The 22,247-nt window shown below is 35.9% G+C and overlaps 1 protein-coding gene across 1 annotated transcript in view; it reads right to left on the bottom strand.

Moving 5' to 3' along the window:
* The window catches only part of LOC6648740 (GAS2-like protein pickled eggs), a 61,565-nt gene that overhangs the window by 7,293 nt on the left and 32,025 nt on the right, over positions 1 to 22,247 (bottom strand). The window contains exons 3-6 of the mRNA XM_002071011.4: positions 20,489 to 20,861; positions 2,880 to 3,076; positions 2,433 to 2,551; positions 2,027 to 2,364 (exon numbers count right to left, since the gene is read on the bottom strand). Coding sequence (XP_002071047.2) covers positions 2,027 to 2,364; positions 2,433 to 2,551; positions 2,880 to 3,076; positions 20,489 to 20,656 — 822 coding nt within the window. The 5' untranslated portion in view covers positions 20,657 to 20,861. The remainder of the gene's footprint in view (positions 1 to 2,026; positions 2,365 to 2,432; positions 2,552 to 2,879; positions 3,077 to 20,488; positions 20,862 to 22,247) is intronic.

Below are 22,247 nucleotides of genomic sequence, written 5' to 3'. Positions count from 1 at the left end.
CTAACTCCTCAATCCTTGGGCGATGTTGTTGCTGATGTTGTTAGTAGATGTTGTCGTCGTCACACTTGCAATTACATTGGCAATTGCAATTGTTGTAATTGTTGTTGGCACATCGTCAGCATTGTCGTCGCTTGGCGCCACCGGGAAACATCTTGTCAAATTAATTTACAATTTGAGATGAGATGAGGATGAGATGAGATGAGATGAGCACGTCGTGACCAGTAAGCAAAAACAACTTAAAGTGGATAGAGTGGGCAGCAGCAGCAGCTAATAGATTTTCAATTCATCCATCATAGTAATCAATAAATATTTAATGCTTAGACTTTAACATCTTAAAAAATATGTTATCTCTGCTCTAAATAATGCCTAATAGAGTTTCGATTCGGAATTCTATTTACTACATAGCGTGGCATTTGGGAAAAAATTAGCGATAAGCACTAAGAATATGAAAATTTCTGCTCTATAGTTTCAGAAAACAATGTGAAAATTTCAAAAGAATCTTCCCAAATAATTGCTGATGGCAATAGATAATAACTCTGGATCCAGCCCATATATACATACATACAATTGAACATAATTTAACTATGAATCTCTTATACTTAGACCTCTGGTCTAACCTCTCCAAAAGCCAATACTGGACAATATTGGTTATACATATATCAAAGGCTTTATCAAATTCAGGTTCTATACAAACACAATTAAAACTTCCTCCTTACTTAGATTCAGGTTCTACACAAACGCGACAAAGACTTTTTTCTAAACCTAGATTCAGATTCTAAACTTACAATTCAATCAAGTTAGTCGCTGTTGAAAATATATATTCTCCTAACTGAAATTATTAATTATAGTCAATGATTGATCCTATTAACAAATTACCATATCCATATACCATTTTGGCCAGAGTAATTCGACATAAATCAGCCATTTGGGGTCAGTTAAACTCATTAAATTTAATACCGGAATCCCTTTTTTATTCAGAATATCATATTCAGAATATGATGTTAAGCTTTTAAAATTCTGAAGTAGTTAAACACTAACTTTCAGATTTTAAACAAACAATTAATCACTTAGTTTTTAAGTTATTTTTAAGCTGCATATCATTCTTGATTATGTTTTTTTTCGATCTTGAACAAAGGATTTGCTTCCTTATATTTTAAGTAATTTTTATTGAAGGATAACACGACGAATTTGGAATTTTGTCTATTTAAATTTAAATTTAAAATAATTTTTAATTACATTAAGTTAAAGTGTTTTAAAAGTTTAATCTTGAGAAATAAGAAACTGTACAAAATGCGAAATACTTTTTCAATATAAACATTTTCTCCCCGAAAACCTTAATCTAACCCAGTTATTCTAGGTAATACAATTGAAATGTGAAACAGTTTTATCTAATCTTTCTTTCCCTCCTCTCTCTCTCTCTCTCTCTCTCTCAATCACTTTTTTCTCTTTCTCAAATGGCCACTAACTAATTTGAATGCTAATTTTTGTTAAAATCACAATATAAAGCTTTAGATGTGTATATATCCGATGAAATACTGAATAATATGGCTAACCGTTTTTAGGCACAAAACAGAAAAAAAACGAAACGGAAAAAATCGTTTAAACAATTATCAAATGCATTGTTGTTGCTGCCGCTATTGTTGTTGTTGTTGTTGTTGTTATTGTTGGCTTTTGATTTGTTTTGCCCAAGTAAGAAACTGGAAACTTTAGCCATGGCTAAAAATGGACAACAAGAAAAGTTGCTAGGAAAAATAAGAAAACAAAAAAAAAACACAACCTAAAACAAATGACAACACACAACAACAACAACAACAACAACAACAGCAACAAAAAAGTCGTGAGGAACGTTGCAAAAAAAACCAAACAAAAAGAAAAGAAAAAAATTATACACAGAAAGACAAGAGAAAAGTCCACCCTTCCCCACCCATCAGATGGAAATGGGGGGATATAGTACATATGCCAAAGGCTTGACAAAAAGGATATATCACTATTCGGTAAAAGAAAACAACATGGATATCCTTCTTACCATCTCATCCAGGCTCTTTAAGTCATTTGTTATTATCTGAGGTTGGGGTCCATACATCAGCATGGGATTCTCATTGCTATCGTCCTCATTCTCCGAATCGCTATCGTACAGATCTGTTTCAATGGCCAAACTCTCACTAGTTATTGTCGTCGTTGTGGCATTCGCTGCTGCCGCCGCCGCCGCCGCTGCTGCTGCTGCGGCTGCTGCAGCTGCAGCATCCGATGCTGTTGTGACCTCCGTTTGGGTGGAACTCTCTGAGCTACCGTTTGCCTTAATATCGGCAGCGATTTCACGATCAATTTGCCGTTCCATTTGTACCAACATGGGGGCCAGCATGCCTGAAATGTGAGACATATGCGATGAGTTATCGAAGGTAGAGTATTTTTTATAGTCGGGGATTACTTACCAAATTTGGCGCCACGTCTGGCCACCTCCAAGAGACAGAGTATCACGTGCTTCTCATTTTTACGCATTATTAGATCGTCCGTTTCAAATAATAGGCACTCGATGATCTTTAGACTTTTCCTAAATAACGACAATACAAAAAAAAAACAATCGTTAAAATTATCGATAAGTAAGTATATAGATTCCATAAAATCAAATCTATCCATTTAAACTATTCAAACTGAAAGCGAAAATTATTGCAATTGTAGTCACTTAGTAAATTAATCTATCAATCTATAATAATCGTCATTTGTTAGTTGTCTATCGATTAAAGTTGTTATCGTAAATTATCGTCAAATTCATGCTTAAGACATTTAAAAAAGCAATCATTCTATAATCAAAGTGATTTGTTAATTGTCCATCGATTGAAATTGTTATCGGTTACGATAATAACTAAAGGTAAACTCACTTGCACCAGGTTATAAAGTTGGAGACATTGTCGCGGGCAAAAAAGGTGCCACTTTTTGCCGCCGGCAAATAATGCACATTGCCCAGTGCCAGGATGGGGCCAGCCAAGCCGGAAGTCATTGAGCGTGTCATTGATTTGTTGCGCGCCTGTCGCCGGGCCAAATAGTCCTCAGCCGCTTGCCTCACATAATTTGCGTGCTGAAAACAAATTAGAAAAATAAGAAAGGAGAGCAAACAACAATAAATTACACAGTCGGTACAGCAAAAACAAACAAAAAAAAAACCAAACAGCATATGTATATGTATATGTATAGACATTAGATAGGGCATAGATAAGGCATCGACTTGAACATACCTCCCCTCGACAACAAGCCAATTAAAGTGACTGATGCCCCCCCCATGGAAAGATTTAACAATTGTTATCCTAGTTTGGATATAATGCAAACTAAATTATACCCAAATATTTATATATTTCAGAAGAGAATATTTATCGTCCATGTATACCTTATCCTAGATATAGGGTATTAAATATTTGTGCTTATTTTTAAGCGCGACAAATGCAAAAATCAAATAAAAAAACTCACGCGCAAAATTGGAAGAGCAAAACAATTTTATTTTTAAGCGTCTAAAGAATTTAGCACGACATTTTTAGGCTGCCGAGTGGATGGCCACCAGAGGGATAGAGATAGAGAAGCCAGACGAGACAGAGACGAGATACGGATAAAGATAGAGATAAAGACGCGACAGTGACAGAGACCGGGACGGAGAACGGATCAACGGACGAATTCGACAGGTTGGCTCGTCTTCTGATTGAAGGTGCAAGGAATGTAGTGAAAAAAGTGAGAGTGAAACAAAAAGTGAAGACGTCGCCCGTGTATGGAATGCATAATTAATTGACATGCTGGCCACCATGTCACACATTCCATGTCATCCCAACCCATTTCATCTCATCTCATCTCATCGCATCTCATCACATCTCACCTCATGGCGCAGCATCATCCTCGTATGTCAACTCAATCCTCTTGAAAAGATGAATGCACTCACTCACTCGCTTATGAATAAGTTGACATAATTTGTATGTTTTTACATAGTTTGTGTCCGTTGACTTTGTCAGCAAACAACACATTCAAATGAATCTTTTCAATTACTTCAACCCTCACTAGAGAGATCTTTGACCTAAGCTCGGAAAATTTCCACTTCTTTTTGTTTTTGGGCCAAAATGATTGTCATTAGATTTAGTATTTTATTTTTTAATTTTAATTTCCTTTTCCTCTAAAATACAAACCCAAGTCATGAAAATTGTGTGCTGTGCTATCCTTATTTTCAGTTTATCGAGCTATAATTCCCAACTAGTTTTAGCATTGGCATTACAATTCAACAGGAGATGGGAAAGCTTCGAAAACTTTTGAACTTTTTTAACTTTAATAAATGATTTTTGATAGAAAAACAAATAAAAAAACGTTATCAACTTTACAAGTTTTTAAATAGAATGTCTATTCAATCAACTAAATATAGTTGAGATTAGTTAGTAAGCTAATCTAAAAAGTATTATAAGTTGGGTATTACTTTCGGTTTTCTTTATCTATCCAGTCAAAATTCTGTTTATCCCAATAATATATGGAATATATTCAATATATTAGCTTGTGTTATCTCAAAATTTTAGTTTAGGACATTTGTATTATCCTTTAAACTTGGCTCCATTTTCACTTTGCAGCTAAAGGAGCTGGTTACGCCCCCATAAAAAATGAAAATGAAGATGATGATGATGATGATGATGACGATGATATGCCAATATGGCCCATTGACGTTTGAGTGTTATGTCATTTGCTGTTGCTGCTATGCAATCTGAGATCCCCATAGTCATACCCGAATCCCCAACCCATTTCAGGCAATGTGCAAGGCAGCACGACGACAACAACAACACCAGCAACAACAACAACAGCAACAAACGTGTCATGGCATTACCATTTTCATCATTCCATATTCATTTATGCACATTTTTTGTAATAATTTAATATTTAAACAATATTTTTGTATCTCCCTCTTGCTCTAGCTACCTCTCTCTCTCTCTGTCTCCCTCTCACTCTGTTTATGGATATCTGACAAATGCTTTATTTGGTGTTTATTATTTCACCTCTTTCCCTTAATACTCTTAATAACCAAAAATGGTCATTCGCCTGATGCCAATGACAATTATACATTTAAATAGATAGCCAAGAAAAAGAGTCGTGTGTGTGTGTGTGTGTGGGTGTGGGAGGGGCATAATACGTATTTATGTAAATTAAAGTTTAGTTAGAATTTTAGAAATTATCTCTGACCATATATTGATTAGCAATGAGTAACAATTTACTTTTTTTTTATAGAGTACAAAGTGTTCGTCGTGTTTTAGTCATGTTTTTTTTGTTTGTTTTGTTTTGGTTTTGGCTCTTATCATTGAATGCGAGGTAAACTGCTATATAAGCTATATATACATATATGCATCTGTAGATGATGGCATCGTCACAAAGAGACGCCCACGAAACTTTTAAGTGTTAAATAAGCCTCTCTTTATTGGCTTTTATTTTCGGTTCTGCTGCTGCAGCAGCAGCATCAGCTCTGCCCACAAGAAACATTTTGCATTATTTTTTTTCTGTTTCTTTTATACCCTGTAAATCACAAATAATCAAATTAAAAGCTTCAAAATTCTATCAATCCAGCTTCAGAGCAAAAACTATATGAAATTCTGGTTTACTTTTCCATCCAATTAAAACTACAGGGTATCATCAAAACGACTTTGAGTGGAAATGTATTTTTATTTATAGGTCTCGCTGTTTCTCTCTCTCTCTCTATTTTTTTTATCCATAACGAATTGCAATTGATTAAGTCCCTTTTCGTTTTCGTTTAGAACTGAACATCAATAGGAAAAAAATCAATGGACCGAAAGCGAAAAGCGAAAAAGAAAAAAAATTATTTCATACATTTTGATGGCTCTTTTTGAATAATGCAGATTTGAATAATCGGCTCAGTTTTCTTCTGGTTGTTGTTGTTGTTGTGTTTGTTTTTTTTGGCCTCCTCTTCATCGTATGCATTTTCACTTTTGAAATCCGACCACGTTCAACAAGGTGGAGGGAGTGGAGTGGGAGAGCAGCTAGAGGATCATGGAAATGCTGGTTATTATGACATCAACATTAACAAATTTTTGAATATTTTTCTTTTTTTTCTTTTTCGAAAATCTCTTGCATGACAAACACGTGCCAGCGTCTTTTGAGTATGTGTTAAGTCGATGAAAATCGATGATTGAATCTAAGTAGGCGATTATTATGGTAGACAGTAGTCATAATTTTTCCCATAGCAGATTTCTATATAATGCGAAATTTCTTCTTTTAATGGCGCAAAGTTCAAGTGACTAAAATCCATTGATGACTTTAGTTGATTTTTCTTCAATTTACACATTTGTTACACTTTCATTGTGGCGTTCCCACTGATGAGGTCGATGGCAGAGGGTAATACACCTGACCCCATATACACCTACTCCCTACACACACACACACACACACACACACACACGCAGCATCCATGTATGTATATATGTATATGTACATCATTTTCATCCGCATCTTTATTCACATCCACATATCCGCATGGCATCCGCATGGTATCCGCCTCTTCAGAGTCAAGTGTCGAAGCAATTAACGTGACTTTTAGCATTCTATGAAAGTGGGTCGACGATTGCATCTAACCACGCCTCCGCCCACAAAAAAGTTCATACATTTCATACTCCCTACTCTATCGTGTGTGTTCATGTGTGTGTGTGTGTGTGTGTGTGTGTGTGTGTTCAGGTAATGCAACCAAGAAAGCAAACAACAACAAAAGCATAAAGAGAGCGAAAGCTAAAACCTCTCTCCAACTCTCTTCTCTTCCATAAGCTTCCACTTGAAGAAAGCAGCATAAAAAAAGTGTAAGAAGACAGAGACAAACTCAGGGAGTGAGAGAGAGACACTGACTGGATGAGTGGGTGGGAGGACGTAACCTAACGTAAGCTGTCACGTAATTAGCTTAGATTTTACCCCAACAGGCAATGTGTGTCAATATGGCGTTAATAACATTACATTACATTGAGCTAGGTAATTGCAAAAAAAATAAAAAAAAAAACCGCAAAAACACGACAAAAAGGCAATTCCAAAATTTTCATATTTTAGTGCACGAATTGTATAATACCCTGTAACTAAAATGGTAGAACTTATCAAATAAAATCTAATTGTAAGAAAAAAACCTCTTTTTAATATGAGTTTAGCTCTGGATAAAACTCGTAAAGTAGAAGAAAATTTAGTCCTCTCATGATTGCCAAAATGAAAACAAATCCAAAATAAAGTAAAGAGTCTTAAATTTTTCCCAAAAGGAGTCATTTTGTTTTAAAAGTACACTGGGCGAAAAATAGGGCTAAAGCTGAGACACATTGAGTCACAATGTAGAGAGCATTATCCTAATACAATACTTAAACTAAACAAAAACTAACTACATAAATTTGATCACTGAGTTACTATGGAGTCGAGAAAATCAGAACTAAAGTTCAAAAATAACCAAAATATTCGTTTTGTTCAAATATTTCGCTAAATCTGCAATATGTTCTTTTTTATAAGAGCTTTCTCCCGACAACAATTAAAAAAACAACAAAAAACGAAATCTCGAAATTGTTATATTTCATTCTATAACGCGATTACGTATGACATAGAGATTGATTTTTATATATAAAATAAAGATGAGATCTTTACAAATATTATTTAGAATTTTTAAACATAATTTTTATATGAAATATAGATACGATACTTAAAATAATATCCCAAAATTCTTAAAACAAAATTATTTAGGTGAACCATCAAAATTCATGAAAGTAAGTCCCTTTTTTTATAGTATACAAAATAATCAAATTTTAATAGAAGTAAATAATAAAATTTTAATACAAGTAAAAGTAAAATTGCATACTAAACCAAATCTACATATTAAGAGTTTACAAAATCTATGACTCCCTTCAACTCGACAGTTAAAAGGGTATCGCAAATATTGCTTAAGAAAGAAGAAAAAGAAAAAAAACAGAAAGAAAGAAAAAATATATAATACAAAACTCTGTCGCATTATACCGTAACAACAACTCGACAAGGCATTTTGCTTCCGCAAATGGCAAATTGAATAAAACTAAATTAAATCGCGCGCTGGCCAAACAAACAAAAAATACAAAAAAAAAAATGTATATAAATAAAATGACATTGCGAAAAAAAAACACATTAATACACAAACAAATAAACTATGGTTGATTTCTGCAATTACAAAGACAGAGAGGGAAACATGTGAGAGAGTGAGATAGAGAAGTTCGCTGACTTGGCCGCCTAAGCGGATTTGCTATCAACAAAACAAAAAAACCGTTTTCAACAAAATTTACCAAATAGAAATCAAAAAAACAAAAACAAAAACCAAAATGAACCGAAACAATTCATGTCTGCAATCACTAACATCAGAGATTGGCCAGACCAAACTGTCCCCTTCTTCCTCTTCTGCTGCTGCTGCTGCTGCTGTTGTAGCCAAGTCTTAGCCATAGAATGCCATCCATCTCATAAAATATCTAAATATTGTATCTTTTATTATTTTTGTTTTTTTTTTGTGTGTGTGGGGTTTGTTTCTTGTTTTGTTTTGGTCTTTTGCAGTTAGGTTCAAGGTTCTTTAGTTTTTTGGACTTCCTCTACCCACATATGGCAATGATTACTTACATACATACATAGATCCCATTCATAGCAGCAATCGATCGATCTGTTATGCGAATCGAATGCCATGCCATGCCATGCCATGGCATCGTATTGAGATCAGCCACCCATTGATCATTTACCTGTTTTCGGCTTTGGCCTTTTGATCTATGCGAAACAATTGATTAACGGCATTTGCGAACTGAGAGAGTTTATTGCTCTCAGAACGTTTCTATCGAAGAAACTAGACAAAAGCACAACAAAACCACAACAACAACAACAACAACAACAACAACAAACTCCACTAACTAACTAACTAAGAGATCTAAGCTGTGGGCAAAAAAAAAAGAAAACAAACCACAAAAACTAACCAAACTCACACAAAACTAAACTTTGCTGTGGATCTATCAATGAACTGGTTTTTCTTTTTTTTGGCCAAAACGAATTTTGAATGTGGGTGAAGTTAAGTTTAAAATGTGGCAAATGGCGCAAAAAACGCAATCGAGGCCAGTTCCCCTTAACCCACATCTACCATACTACCATCCTGCCATCCTACCACCCACCCCCAATCACTCCCTTCGGATTGTAATTATTTTATCTAGGTACTAACTTATATTTTAGTATTTAGTTTGTGAGGCATATTAGTGAAGCTTTTTAGTAAGTAATTTGAATTAATATATGTAGTAACTATTTGAAATGATTCACATTGGGGTTTTAAAGTAATCAATATCCTTTAGTATCTAGATCTATTACTCAAGATTTAAAAGCCCCTCCCCGTAATCACACTAAACGCTGATCTTTAGTTAAATTTAAATAAATTGCTTCATTACGTATACGCAGTGTGTGCAAGCAGTAGATAGATAAATGTGCAGAGAAATGTGCGCGATTTCAGAGCGAAAAAAATGTTATAAAAAGATTTTCGATCACTGAAAGGTTGATTCATTGTTTATTTATTTACCAAAATGCAGTATGGGCAACATTTTAGTTTCAAAACTTCTCAAAAACTTCTAACTTTGCGAATCTGTAACCGATGTTTAAAAATGATATCTAATTTGAATGTTTTTGGGATTTAGTTTTAAATTGGAATGTACTTGGGGATATCAAGCTACTCTCTTTTCAGCAAGGACAACGAATTCTAAAAAACAGGAAAATATTAAAGAACCCATCATTTCATAAAGCTCTAATTTAGTCAGTTTTTTGAGTATTTTCAAAATTCGTGTCTTTATTTTAAAGTAATAATACTGTCATTCCATTTGACATTTGATACCATTTAAAAAAAAAAAAACTAAATTGTGATTTAATGGAGATATAACATTTTGAAATCGGTTCAAATACATCGTTTGATCAAAAATTTATAGTTTAAAACTTCTAACAAACACACAATTATCCTTGCGAGTCATTTTTGATAGATTTTCATTCATTTTTCAAACATTCCCAACGTAAAATAATCTATCCAAAAATATATATTTTGGTTGTTCAATTACTAAAGGCCCCAAGCTGGCGAAAGGACAATAGTTTTTGATTATGACAAATTTTTAGAATTTCACAAATTTAGCTCACAGTTTTCTGTAACTTTGGTGGGATGGTTGATTAAAATAACCCAAGAAGATGGACAGTCTGACTATCTATACTACAAAGAAGAACAAAAAATTAATACTTAACTATCACAATTTCTGGATCACAGCAACTACAAATATGTATAGTTTCAAGTTGTATCTCTTTTTAGTGAATCGAAGGACTTGATCAATCTATATAAACTTGTATTATTTCTTGAACACATTTTGTATATATGTAATGCACTTGCATTTAATTAGTCACTTTTTGCAAATAAGTTTAAAATGAATTAACAAAAGAAATCAAGAAAGATAAATTTACCTTAGACCCAGTTTCTTTTGTAACAAAAACTTAATTTGGCCAACATGCTAACTAAAATAAACCCCATTAAGTGGCGCTAAGCAGTTAAAGTCTTACGCTTATTGCTTTGTCATTTACATTTTTAAATGTTGTCGAGATTTTCATGACACGATTAGAGAGAGCTTAACGATTAGTTTTGAGTAGCGATCGTTAAAATCGTTGTCGGTTTAATTTCCGGTATTAGTATTAGAACATGGACAAAATCACCAAAAAGGTAAACATTAAAATGTTTTATTTTATTCTCATTTATGACTCTACTGATATCCTTAAGATATTGTCAGACTATTTTTGAGTTGGAGATCACGATTTATATACATATGTATCCATCCATAAATATGTATATGGCATAAACGATATGAGTTCGTACTGTGTATGTACTTGGGGATATCGAAATGAGTGCGTGATGTTTACGTGAAACCGTGGATCTCCGATTGCGATGATTGCTATGGATCGTGCAAATTGCCTAGCCATGTTGTGTCTATTTGGATATTTGTCCACTCTCGCGGCACTCTCTCGTGGTGGTGTATGTGTAAATATATACGGAACATATGTAAATATTAATTTTATTAAACAAACGTGACTACAAGCTAGCTATGTAGATGTTTCTTTTAGCCTGGGCTTAGTTTTTTTTGGTTTTTTTTTTTTGTTTTTGGCTTTAGATTTGACGATGTTGACACGACGAAAACGACAAGAAACGCGTCGTCTTAGTTGGAGGCTTATTTGGATTTTCAATTCACAATATTTATGCATGCAAAACTTTTGTTTATTGTTACTGTTATTGGCCTGGCTTGGTGTCTGTGTGTGTGTATGTGTTTGTGTCTTGTTTGGACTCTTTTCTTTCAATGCGTCGTATCTGTATCTCAACCTACATACAAACATAACTATATAGTCTCATATGTATGTACGTGCTGAGCTGAGGACGTTGCTTTCTGTTCATGTCCATCACATCACAACGCATCAATGCGTGGGAATTAGTTTTTTATGGCGGCCTTGCTACTTTGAAGTCGAAAGGCTATTTGCAGAATTTCAAAGAGCAAAAAGAAAAAAGTCAAAAAACAAAAAACACATTGCAACTCATCGCTTGTACGTGCCACAGGATGGGCCTGGCCCGGACCGGACTCTGGCTCTCGGTTAGACACTTGCACTTGTGCTTGCACTTAGTGAAAGTCCATGGATTGGCCTTAGTATGACCGCCAGACCATCAAATGGCAATTGTCCAAAAATGGCAAAGAAAACCAAATGGAAATTGTGGAAATTGTGATCATTCGCAGTTCTTTGACCGAATGCTATGCTTTTCACCCAATGACCGAATTTGGTTGAGCACAAATGTTAATAACAAAAATGTCAAGTTTAACCATAAACTATAACATGCCGAATATATAATACCCTTACATGACAAAATAGGAGAGCCAAAGATTATCTTAGATTATTTCAATTTCTATTCATGATCATTTTTTGCAATAATATTTATGTTTCAATCTAGTTTTAGTTATCGATATGGATATATATAGAGATTTGTTGATCTGCATAGATATCTTATGGTAAGTGTCAAAAAGACATTCCATTTTCAAAAAAAAAAAAAAAAAACATATTCAATTCAATTCACGACGATCACTGCGATCTAAGATCATTTATTTCTTGTCTTGTTTTCTGTCACGCCTTAATTCCTACTGTCTGACATATATGGGTCAATATTGCATTATGATAACAACTGTCAACCCCTAGACCGTTACCCACACTCACACACATACCTGTGTGTGTGTGAGAGAGATAGCGAAATATACAGTGATTTAGTTTTCTTGCCAAAAGCCAAATGGAAATGAATCAAATTCATTAGTGCCAATTTATTGTTTTGCTATATTTTACATATGTACACATATATTATATATTTTCATTTTGTCTTGACTCAGATCAAATATCGCCTAAGCTGTAAATAGTGTTTGGCGGGGGAGGGGAGGGGGCGCGGTGGAGTTTTGGACACAGGTGAGCCCCAACAAATGGCACACAGCTGAGACTAACACAAAACAGTCAATCGGAATCGGTTTGCCGCCTTTACCTTACCTTATTTTTTTCTTCGTTTTTTTTTTGCCGTGTGTCCAATCCGATTTTGACTTTATTAACGGTGCAATTTGTACGACACAACTGCTGCTTGAAGCCTGAAGTTATAAAGGAGTTGGTAGACAAGGAGAAGAAGGGAAAACGTTTGCGGTAACAACAACAGTGAATATTATTTATGACTCCAAGTGCGAGTCCCCACAAATTGTATGCTAATCGCACAAGACCTCCAAACTCGAGCTGACCACTTGGCAGCTGGCAACTGGCAACTGGCAATGGCAACTGGCAAACTGGACACATTTGAGACCTGGTACATGGACAACCATCTAATTTATGGAGTGCTGCTGACTAATTTGAACTCTGGACCCCGGCGCGTGTTAAAGTTCTCTTGTCAATGAACAAAATGCCAGTGGCCAAAACAAATTGAAATGCCTTTTTTTCATTTGCTTCATTACCACCGCCCCCACGCCCCACTACTAATGTTTACTTTGAGAGAAAGATCAAGAAATAAATTCTAAATATAGTTTTTTGGGGGTTTTCTTTTTGAGGGATCATCATCATCATCTCCCTTTTTCATATCTATTTATATGATGGCTTAACAATAGAAAGGTTAAACTCAAGATGATAGATAGGGGGGACCGATGACAGAAGTTTTGTTGTCTCTTAATATAAAATTTCGTTGAGGAGGCCGCCCCAAACAGGATGTCAGCACTATTAAAGAGAAGAAGAATTATTATTATCAGTCAGAGAGAGAGGGAGAGAGAAGAGAGTTCAGAGAACTCTCTTCCCGGCCATCAAGTGTGGCCGAAAAAAGTGATCAATGGACTTGCAAATAAAAATAAAAAACTGCATTGCCAAGGCGGTCAATGTTCGCACCGCACCCCACGATTCAATAATAAACAAAAGACAAAAAGAGGGAACGGGCTAACATTGGCCATGCTGAAGTTTGTATACACTTACCAACATTTCTGTTACGCTTCTCTCACCTTAAGGTATCTAAGTTAATAAAGCATTTTATCTAAAATTTCGAATTTCTGCCCAAAGAATCGAGTTTGAAGCTAAACGGATAAGAAAACAGATTCTTTCTCCCAATTTGGCCTGCAGTATATAAGAGTCAGAAGGGCGTCGGAGTCGGATATACCTATATGAACTTGTCTCATTGTGCTGATCAAGTTGGAGACGCTACCCTTTTTGCAAGGGTATAAGAAAACAGGAGGGGAAAACAATTTCTCAAGTTTACGGTTATTTGTTTATTGTGACATTGTCTCACGTCTTTGGCTAAAACTGCAGATCCACTTGGTATGCACATGGGTAGAACAGAATTCAAATGAAAGAAACGCAAATAAAGTTTAAAGTCGAGCATGAAATTTCATTTTTTATTAGCATTCAATTGATTATTGACTTTGAACATTTCTTGTGTCATTTGAATTGTGAGGACTAGGATCTATATTTCCATTTTCTGAATGGTCTTCTCTTCTTGTTTCCACAATCTTCCTCAGTCGATAGACGCTGCAAATCCGGACTGATTGGCTGCTTGGCATCCTTCAACATCTTAAGCATTGGGCGAAATTGTTTCTCATTGAGATTTGTGAGAAAAGTGAAAGATTTGCTATGTGGAGTATGACTCAATCCAGTGCGTTCAATACGTTGTAGATAACTCTCGATGGAGCATGGAAAATCATAGTTAATGACAAACTTGACAGCTGGTATATTCAGTGAGGCAATATCGGTGGCGACCAGGATATTGTAGGTACCCTTGCGAAAATCACGTAGGACTTCCTCTCGCTCAGCTTGCGTTTTATCACCGTGAATGGACTCACAGGGCACAAAGGATCCAATGAAGGCATTTATAGTAGATACACAACTTTTACGTTCGGCAAATACTAAAATTTTACCAGGATGATCACTTATATCATAGATTTCGGTTAGCAATTCCTTGAGTTTATTCAATTTCTCCTCCTCTTTGACAATTTCCACAACTTGAATGACATCATGATTACCTGGATGTGGAGAAATTGCACCCACATTGATTTGGGTGAAACGGGGCATATTCTTAGTGGCCAGACGCTCGAGAATGGGTGACCAGGTGGATGACCACATTAGGATTTGCAAATCCGGACGTGTTCTCTCGAATACGCGATTCAATTGCGGTTCAAAGCCCATGGTTAACATGACATCCGTTTCGTCCAGGACCAAGTAAGTGCAACGATTCAAATTCACACGACGTTCGCAAAGAAAATCAAGTAGCCGCCATGGTGTAGCCACAACCACTTCGTAGCCAGTTGTGGTCAAATCATTCGCAATGTTACGATAACTTCCACCAAATAGACACATGCTGCGCAATCTGCACGGATTACTGTAGGCGAATATCTCCTTTTGGATTTCCTGGGCCGTTTCGCGTGTCGCCACAAGAACCACTGCGATGGGACCGTCTCCACGTTCCAGCGGCAATTGGGCAGAGACATGTTGAATGGCCGGCAAGATGTAGGCAAGTTTTTTGCCACTTCCCGCACCTGCGATGCCTACCACATTGCGGCCACTTAATGCCAGGGGCCAGCCTTGAGCTTGGATCGGTGTGGGATTTTCGTATCCCTGACGATTTAAGGCACGACTAATGAGTCCATCAAATGATACCTCCTCGAAACTTTGTATGGGATTCGGTACTTCTTGGCGTCCATTGCCACTTATGGTGATTTCATTGCGAAGACGGAACAGCTCAACTTCTTTTTGCGAGCGACGCTTCACTATCAGGTGCTCTTGATAAATGTCACTCTTAAGTGGCACCAATCGCTGGCCAGTTTTATCTTGTAACATCGAGTTGAGAGATAGATACAAAGAGGTCCTGGATTGATCCTTGAATGCATTTCTCTCCTCAACTGGTTTCACAGTTTGTTTCGAGAGTGGACTTCTTTGCCTATCACTTTTGTGTCGAGAATTACCTTGTCCACGATGGGAAGCATTCCTCTCCCTTCTTAAGGAATTATCCAGAGATCTTTTGGGTCTGTTAGACCGTTGATTGATTCTTTTCAAAGGCGAAGCGTTACGGTTACGACGACGTCGTCTTAATATTGCCTCATGACTTTTGGACCTGGAATTGCTTCGTGATTTCGATTTGGTATCCATCCGTCTCCTTTTCGGTGTTGAACGAGAGTCAATATTATTGCGCCTGAAACGATTGACAATCGGTCGAATAGGTGAAATTGGTGACCGAGAATGGGATCGTCGTCGCTTTGATTTACACTCTCCATTAGTCTCAGGAGAACCTTTTTTATTTTGCGATTTGATTTTGCAGTCTTTAAACTTCTTTGCCACTGGCGGAGAATCGTTGTCGTTGCCGTCATCATCGTTCCTGTTCCCGTTGCCGTTGCCAACGTCTTCATTAGTAGTGTTTGATGGTTGGTTTGAATTTTCCACAAAAATAATGGCGGAACGTAGGGCAGAACGTTCATAGGAATGCTTCCTTCCATGACGTCCTTCTCCAGACTCTTCTTTCGTTGGCGTGGTGACTTCCTTACAATTATCGCGGTAGCACTGCCGTTTTGAATCCGTCATAATTATTATTTAATTTTCAGTTTTCAATCAAATTTCGCAGCTTCTCTTGAATAGCAGTTTCGTTGAGCTTAGCAAAATTTTCATCGAGCACAACTGTCCACTGTCAGGTTAAAAATGCTGATGCAACTTACAGTGTTGCAAAGCTCATAGTGACTGGGCTTGTGCTCACTATTTATCGATAAGCCTGACTGCCAACGTTATGCAATACTTAATATTAAATAAACTTAGTGCCAAATGAAATGTTAAATGATTTAATAGGAATTTATTTAAATAATTTGTAGCTAAATAAATTAAATTAAATAATGCTAATGTTAAATAATTTATCTTGCAATGTCAAACTATAAATCTAGACATTGTAAGAACTGTTTTTATAAAAGTCACCAAAAGTAGAAGTCCTATACATTTATGTTCATCCATATGTATTTATTCTGGAACAGAATTTACAACCCAGTCGATAAGACCATGTTCGTCTAAACATTTTGATTCTTGTCTAGGATTTATGACAATCAAGTTTTTCTTTCGTCATAATATTAAGTTCATTAGATAATCACAGAATTGCAACTAAATTGGAATAAAAATAATCTAGTCATATATATAGAAATGTCCAGAATTATCAGACATGTGCGCTAATTTGTACAATACTACGAGATATTACGAGAGCAATAATCTATCAATGTGTTGACATCCATAGTATCGGCCAATTCGATTGCCACTTTTATCGGTTAATTGCACAACACAACTAGTTTTTATTTGTTCCCATTATTGAGTGCTATCTCATCTTTATATTGGTGGTGCGGAAACAAAAACTTTACTCTATAACCCATAACGGTAATTTAATCGAAAAGCAAACAATTTCTTAAAGACAGTCTGAGAGGGGCCATAATAAATGTGTGTGTGTGTGTGTGTGTGTGTAAGGGGGAGTAGTGGGGCATTATCTGTCCATTGATCTATGTATGTTTGTATTTAGTTGCGTACAGTTCAGTTGCAACCATCAGAGTTATCTACAATAATTGTCTAGATTGTGAGTGCCTTTGGCCAATTAAAAATGCCTTTTATTTTCGCCTATTAAAGTATTTGATAAAAGTATCAAATTCAATTAGTGGTCGTCGGTTTCATCGTCGTCGTCGTCGTCGTCGTCGTCGTCGTTCACGACGACGATTAAAAGTTTCAAAATAGTAATAGTGCGAGGGCTGTTCCTTTACTTTGCCTTTTGTAATGGAATCGTAAAAAACAGACGACTATCATTTTGATTTAACTTTGAATATTTATTCTTTAAAGCGGTTTGGAATTCATTTAGATCGATTGTATGATATATATACGACGACTTAGGTATAAGCCATATAGCCTAAGCCATATTGGCCATTAAAAATTTTAGGAAAATCAAGAATAGATTTGAATTTAAGAACTAGATTGACACGTTATCCCAAACCAATTTAGTTATCTGAAATGACAGCTTTAACTGACCTTTACACTTTTAAAGTCAGATAAAGTTCTATTACAGCCCTCGAAGTTTGCTACAATGTAGACAACTCATTTCTGTCTAAAAATCTCGATCTTTCTCCACATATACATATGTATATATATATATATATTTGGTTGATCTCGACGAAGCGAATAATCAACTAGATAAATTGTCTAGCCTCCCAAATAGATGTCTAGATGGCGTTGTTATTAGACAGATTCAGCACCCTAATGATTGCCGCCAGCTAATTGGCCCATGTTAAGAACGAAATGCCAAAACAAAAAAAAAAAAAAACAAAAGAGCCATGAAGTCATAATTGCATATATTATAAAGATATATGTACATATATATGTACCTAGGTACATAATAACTTAAAAACAAATTGCTACATTTAAACTGAAAAAAAAATATGTACATACATATAAGATTTCGACTATGCATGAAAGATGCTTCCTGGCAGCCGGGGAGCTAAGATTCCTACAATGTTTTGCCGTAGAGTTTCAATTAAAGTTCCATTAACGCTTCGCGACACACACAATTATCAAAAATTAAATTTATGCTTATGACATTTCCGGCAGCAGCCAAAAAAGAGAGAGAGAGAGACAAGAAGAAAAATCCCTCCTCAACCTGCCACGGCTGTCTGCTCCTTCATCCATATCTCGGACATGTATGCAAATGTGTGACTAAATAAATATGTTTGTCTCTCTCTCTCTGTCCATCTGTCCGACCGGCCGTACGTCCGTTTGTCATTTCATTTATTTAAAGACAGCAAAAAGACAGAAGATCAAAGCAACTTCATGATTATGCTGCACGCATATCCATCAAACATATGGTGGAAGGCTACTGCAGATCCTAGATCTGTATCTGTATCTGTATGCATCATACACTGCCATTTTTCAGTATCCATTATCTGGCATGGATCTAGTTGGGTGGGTGATCTTCTTTATTTTGCGGTGTTAAATTTAATTCCTTTTGCAACCATTGTAAAATGTTATTTCTGTGTGTTGTGTGTGTGTGTATTCTTCTTTTGTTTTTACTTTCAGGAACCAGCCACCAACCACAGCAGGAGTGCCACCCCGAGCCCACCCCCTTCCCCAAATAGTATAAAGAAGAGAGAGAGAAGGAGAATCGTTGTGGATGGAGACGACAACGACGACGACGATGTCGGCGACTTTGGCTTGAGATCTCGAGATGCCGATACGATTCACCTTGTCTTTGGCTAAGAGCCCGCCTGCCGACAGCAGGCAAAAAGCAACGAAAGCAACAGCAACAAGTAAAGACAAATTGTCTACGCGTTGAGGTCTTGCTATTGGCCTCCAGCATGGCGATGTTGGGAGCTACTGGCGCCACTCAGCGCCGATGCCGATGCCGAAGCGGCCGCCACCGCCGCCGCAATGGCAACTAAGTTAGGCGAGCGCATAGGCGGTGTGGTATACATATCTCTCTTTGACTAGGTGTGTGTGTGTAAGTGTGTGTGTGTGTGAGTGTGTGTGGTTATGGCATGTGCCACCAAAAACCAAAAACCGAAACTGAAACTGAAACCAAAGGCAATGCAATCGGTAATTAAAATTGGCATAATGGAATTTCGTGGCAAAGTCGGCAATAGTCAAAGGTTTTATTTTATAATACACTGTAAAACAATATACCAAATGCCAAACTGTTTATGTAGGTACATACTACATATAAGCTAAGCATATACTAATCTCAACCATCATTTTCTTGGCAAGTAAAGAAAGTTTCTTAATAATCCAATTGATAAATGTTTGAGAAAGAAGCTTAAGACTTGAAATTTAATCATCTTCTTACATTTCAAATACTCTTTCTTTGTTCAGATATGACTATAGCATATTGTTTGTGTCTCTTTTATTTGTTTATATAGTTTATATCCTATGATTAGTTATAGTCTTTATATACTCTAAACAAGTAAAAAATCATAAGTGTGCTTTCTCTCACTTTAGTTTTTATTAGAAATAACTAAGTATAGCAAATTGTTTCTGTCTCTTACATATGCTGTCATATCGGAAATATCTACGTATAGTAGGCTATACCTTATGATTGGTCAACAATCTTTTTATCAGAAGCAACTGCATTTTTTGATTCATTCAATTTCTATATGTTATATAGTCATCCCATTGATACGATTCCGACAAATCAGATAGACTGATTAATACAAAACTCTATAAGTAGACACTGGATAAACCTAAACCTAAACCCAATATCGGTAAGGGTATAAAAAATCGAATACAAATTATTATTACTATGGTCATATGTATATGTGCACACTATAATCTTTAAAATGCATAATAATAGTTTACAGATTCGCAGATAAGAAAAAAAATTAGTGTCTAGGTTACAATGTAAAGGTAGAAATTGTGTAAGAAATGCAAATTGCGATTCGGTTTGGGTTTAGTTTTAGTTGCAACATTGCAACAACCTCATTTCAAGTGTTGTTGTTTTTTTTTTTGAAGTGGGCTGATGGGCATGGTAAGAAGCTTTTGTATGACGAATGCATGCCACACATGTTACCCAAGGGCTTAGCTCTGGCAATCGTAAAAACTAAATGCCTACCACACAACCCCTCACCTCCTCACCTCCTCAACCCCCCTCACCCGTACACAGTTAGTGAGCTACTAAATCGGCGAGGCTTTTAACACCTATAGCTATAGTGTATAATCCCTACCTCTCTCCACCTTACCAATCAGTTCGCCCACTAATCCCATGTGTGTGTGTGTGTGTAAATTTCTTTAATGGCACCGACAACGTTAATGTCCCACCCGCTCCTCTCCGCACTTCTAGTATCATCTTCTTAGAAAGAGCTTTTTCAGATTTGAATTGGTTTTGTTTATTGAGCTGCAGCTGCAACAGCAGCAGGTCATAAACTTTGATTTTCGAAAAACAGATTTTTTAACTTACCTTACATAACGCCACACCAGTATCGAGGCGATCCATAAAATTTTCAGCATTAATGCATAGATCCGGATAGAGGGTGCTTAGCCATTCGGCTAAATCCTCCTTCATGGCCTCCAGATACTCTTCACTGGATTTAAATGGCCTATATGGCCGAGCCTCAAGCATTGCCATGGCTATTTATATGTCGAAATTTTGATTGTTTATAGAATTTGTGGGGGGAAAGGGGTTTTTTTTTTATTTCGGAATTTTTGTTGCTGTTGTTGTTCCTCAAATTGATATTCCTGTTTCGTTGTGATTTATATATATAATATAATTAATTTTTTTAAACAATTTTCGTTATTAGATTCTCGTTATTAGTTGTCATCGCGTCGTGTTCCTGCAAATGAGATGAAAATAAAGCCAAATAAATTAAGTGGATCATAAATTAAATTGAATGAAAAAACATTGCAAAAAAAAAAAAGAAACACAACGAAATTAATGACTGTGGCCAATGCAGCTAACATAATTATGGGCAGCAGCTAACCAAACCGCAGCCACTAAGTCACCAACCCATACCAAATCGGCAATCGGCAAGCGAAGCGACAACCAACTTGCAGCTACAAAAATTATACAAATAAAAATCAATAAATAAAACATAAAAGTGACTTTGCAGCACAGTCACATAACCTGAGTAGCAGCAGCAGCCGCAGACAAAAAGCCGACATCGAGATACCCTACAAAAAATTTCATAAGTAAATCGATTGCGAACGAATTTTACTTCAAAATGTTATCAGTAATTGGAAGATTGTTTTTAAGTCTGTTGAGTTATCTTGTTGATTAAAACTGACTAAAAGAACTGTTTCATATGCTTAAAATCTGATTTGTGTTAAGATCAGTAACAAAATATTAGGCTTTTCCTATGGATGATTAAAAATATGACTCTCAAAAGAGTCGAAACTGATTAAAAGAAGAAATTATGTTCAAATGATCAAAAGAAATCCGAGACTAAGGTTCCTTTTGCTCCCGAAAAGGATGTATTTTGTGATCTGAAATTGAGCTCATTAATGACTAGCTTAATCAGAAAGAGGATTGTATTGAATCCTTTAGCTAGCCTTACAAGGACAATTATTAAATTGGGTCAATGATCAAAAACATTATAAACTGATAAGTGAGATAAGCTGGATAAGCTTAAAATTAAGTAAACATTCTTACTGTGGACTTGAAAGTTAACATATCTTCTAAGCCAGAGTTGAGATTGATCTCAGAATTTTGATGCGCCACCATAATCTCTGGGTATTTGTGTCGTCCTTTGTTATCGAAGATAATTTTTAACTTTTCGTCCTTGGTTACCTTACTTTATTTCTGTGAAAAACTATCTCAACCTTTTGACAAAAAAACTAGTGGTTAGTGCTTAATTTTCTATGTATAAACCTCTATATTCCAGGTAATATAACTATAATGGTATATTGAAATTCTTGATATTTCTGTCTGTAGACTTAATAACAACTACTTTAGTTACATTGTGTACATTTGGCCAATATACTCTCTGCAGAATTTGCCCATATTAAGTGAAGGGTATCAACAGAAATATAAACAACAACAACCACAACTACTACCACTGCTGAGTGTGAGATTAATGGGTCTCAGTGCCCATCCAAAGATTTACCTGAGAGTGGGAAACATTAACTAATTAGCGGTAAACTCAATTGAACTGCAAAAAAAATTATAAATTTATCTCCTCCTCATTCACCTTCTTCTTTTTCTTTTTCTTCTTCTCATTCAT

This window comes from Drosophila willistoni (genome assembly GCF_018902025.1).
Source record: "Drosophila willistoni isolate 14030-0811.24 chromosome XL unlocalized genomic scaffold, UCI_dwil_1.1 Seg141, whole genome shotgun sequence".
NCBI classification, from domain to species: domain Eukaryota; kingdom Metazoa; phylum Arthropoda; class Insecta; order Diptera; family Drosophilidae; genus Drosophila; species Drosophila willistoni.
The sequence above is the reverse complement of the archived record's forward strand: the minus strand, read 5'-3'. Positions and strand labels throughout refer to the sequence as shown.